The sequence below is a fragment of the Aphanomyces invadans genome (assembly GCF_000520115.1).
Source record: "Aphanomyces invadans strain NJM9701 unplaced genomic scaffold supercont1.426, whole genome shotgun sequence".
NCBI classification, from domain to species: Eukaryota; Oomycota; class Saprolegniomycetes; order Saprolegniales; family Verrucalvaceae; genus Aphanomyces; species Aphanomyces invadans.
In genome coordinates, this window is record NW_008580571.1 from 1 (window position 1) to 1,389 (window position 1,389).

The 1,389-nt window shown below is 54.6% G+C and overlaps 1 protein-coding gene across 1 annotated transcript; it reads right to left on the bottom strand.

The window, feature by feature from the left end:
- Window positions 1-131: 131 nt before the first annotated feature.
- Window positions 132-585, bottom strand: H310_15390 (hypothetical protein; the record flags this gene model as incomplete). The annotated part of the gene is made up of 3 exons (XM_008883365.1): window positions 132-242; window positions 291-356; window positions 481-585. The coding sequence occupies 3 exons, from the start codon at window positions 583-585 to the stop codon at window positions 132-134; spliced, it is 282 nt and encodes a 93-aa protein (XP_008881587.1).
- Between the last annotated feature and the right edge of the window lie 804 nt (window positions 586-1,389).

Consider the following 1,389-nt stretch of genomic DNA (forward strand, 5'->3'; position numbering starts at 1 on the left):
ATGCACGGCTTCGACGAGCGGCAGGAAGATCGCGACCATGGTGGTCGACCCTTGCGCGCAGAACAGCTGGACCAGGAACGCGTACCAGAGACACATGAAGTCACGCGCTGGACAAAGAGTGGGAAAGAGGCTCAGGAATCAAGGCAGCTCGCCATGTTGCGAGACCCCGCACAACGCATCGGCTTGAGGCCGTACGGCAGTGCAGGATGGGTAGCAAGCAGCAGGGAGGATAGCCCCACCACCTACAACATGGTAAGACTATTAGGGCAGGACACGGCCAACGGAAGTACGTGCATGAGAGTGGAGCCCGTGGACGCGCCAGGCACCGACACGAGCCACATGCACGTCGCCGATACCTACGACGATGGAATCACGCTTCACGCCTACTGCGACACGGGAGCAAACAAATCGTCGTCGTCCGCATCCAGTCGCAAAGATGGATGGCCCAGTGAATGAACTAGACAACATCCTACAGTTGACCAAGCACCAGTTGATCTTGCCGCTGCTTTGTTTTTCAAACCCGACAGTTCGGCGAGGCAATTCGCAATTCTCCATGCCAGTGCCAAGCTCCACCGTGTGCGCCATCGTGACAAGATGGGCCAACAATCAAGGCATAACGATACCTCACGGCACGACCTTCAACGACGCAGACTCCTTTGAAGTTTTCAGTCTCTACGAGGCAATCAGTGGATGGCCACTTCCTGCGTCTTTATTGTTAGACTTCAAAACTTTCATCACACGACATGCCCCACCAGTCTTCACCATGCGTGAACGAATGCACATCACGCTCGGTCCGATTATGCAAACAGCGGGAATAACTACTGGAAATGGGACGACAGTGTGCGCAAGCCGATCGCGGACGCCAAGACAAGTCGAGTTGTGGACGTTGGACGATTTGCCGGAAATTCCCACAAATCGCTTTGCTGGAATGCCAAAGCGATCACTGAGTGAAGTCAATGCCTACAGCGAGCGAGAGTCGACAGAATGCACATGCGAAGGACAAGTATGCGGTCATTTCTTCAGACTGTTGCTGTATGTCACCGACAGCATCGGCGGTCAAGAGTACGACGCTACGAGCTCCAAAGCCCGGATCATGGGCCTACCGGATTTGGTAGTGTGGCGGTCGCCGACAATGACGCTGGCTCTTGTCATCGAATGCAAGACCCCATGGGCGTTCGATGTTGGTGTCGAGGCGCAACTCGACGACATCTTCAACTCGCACAGAGAACACCATGCGACGTGGTCGGCACCACCACCCGACAAGCCGAAAGAATGTCTACCCCATCTGACCATGCCACGCAAAGTATTTCACGCCATACGACAATTGTACGGGTACATGTCGTTCAACAAACGGCGCTTCGGCATTCTCACTACATTCTCGACAACGTA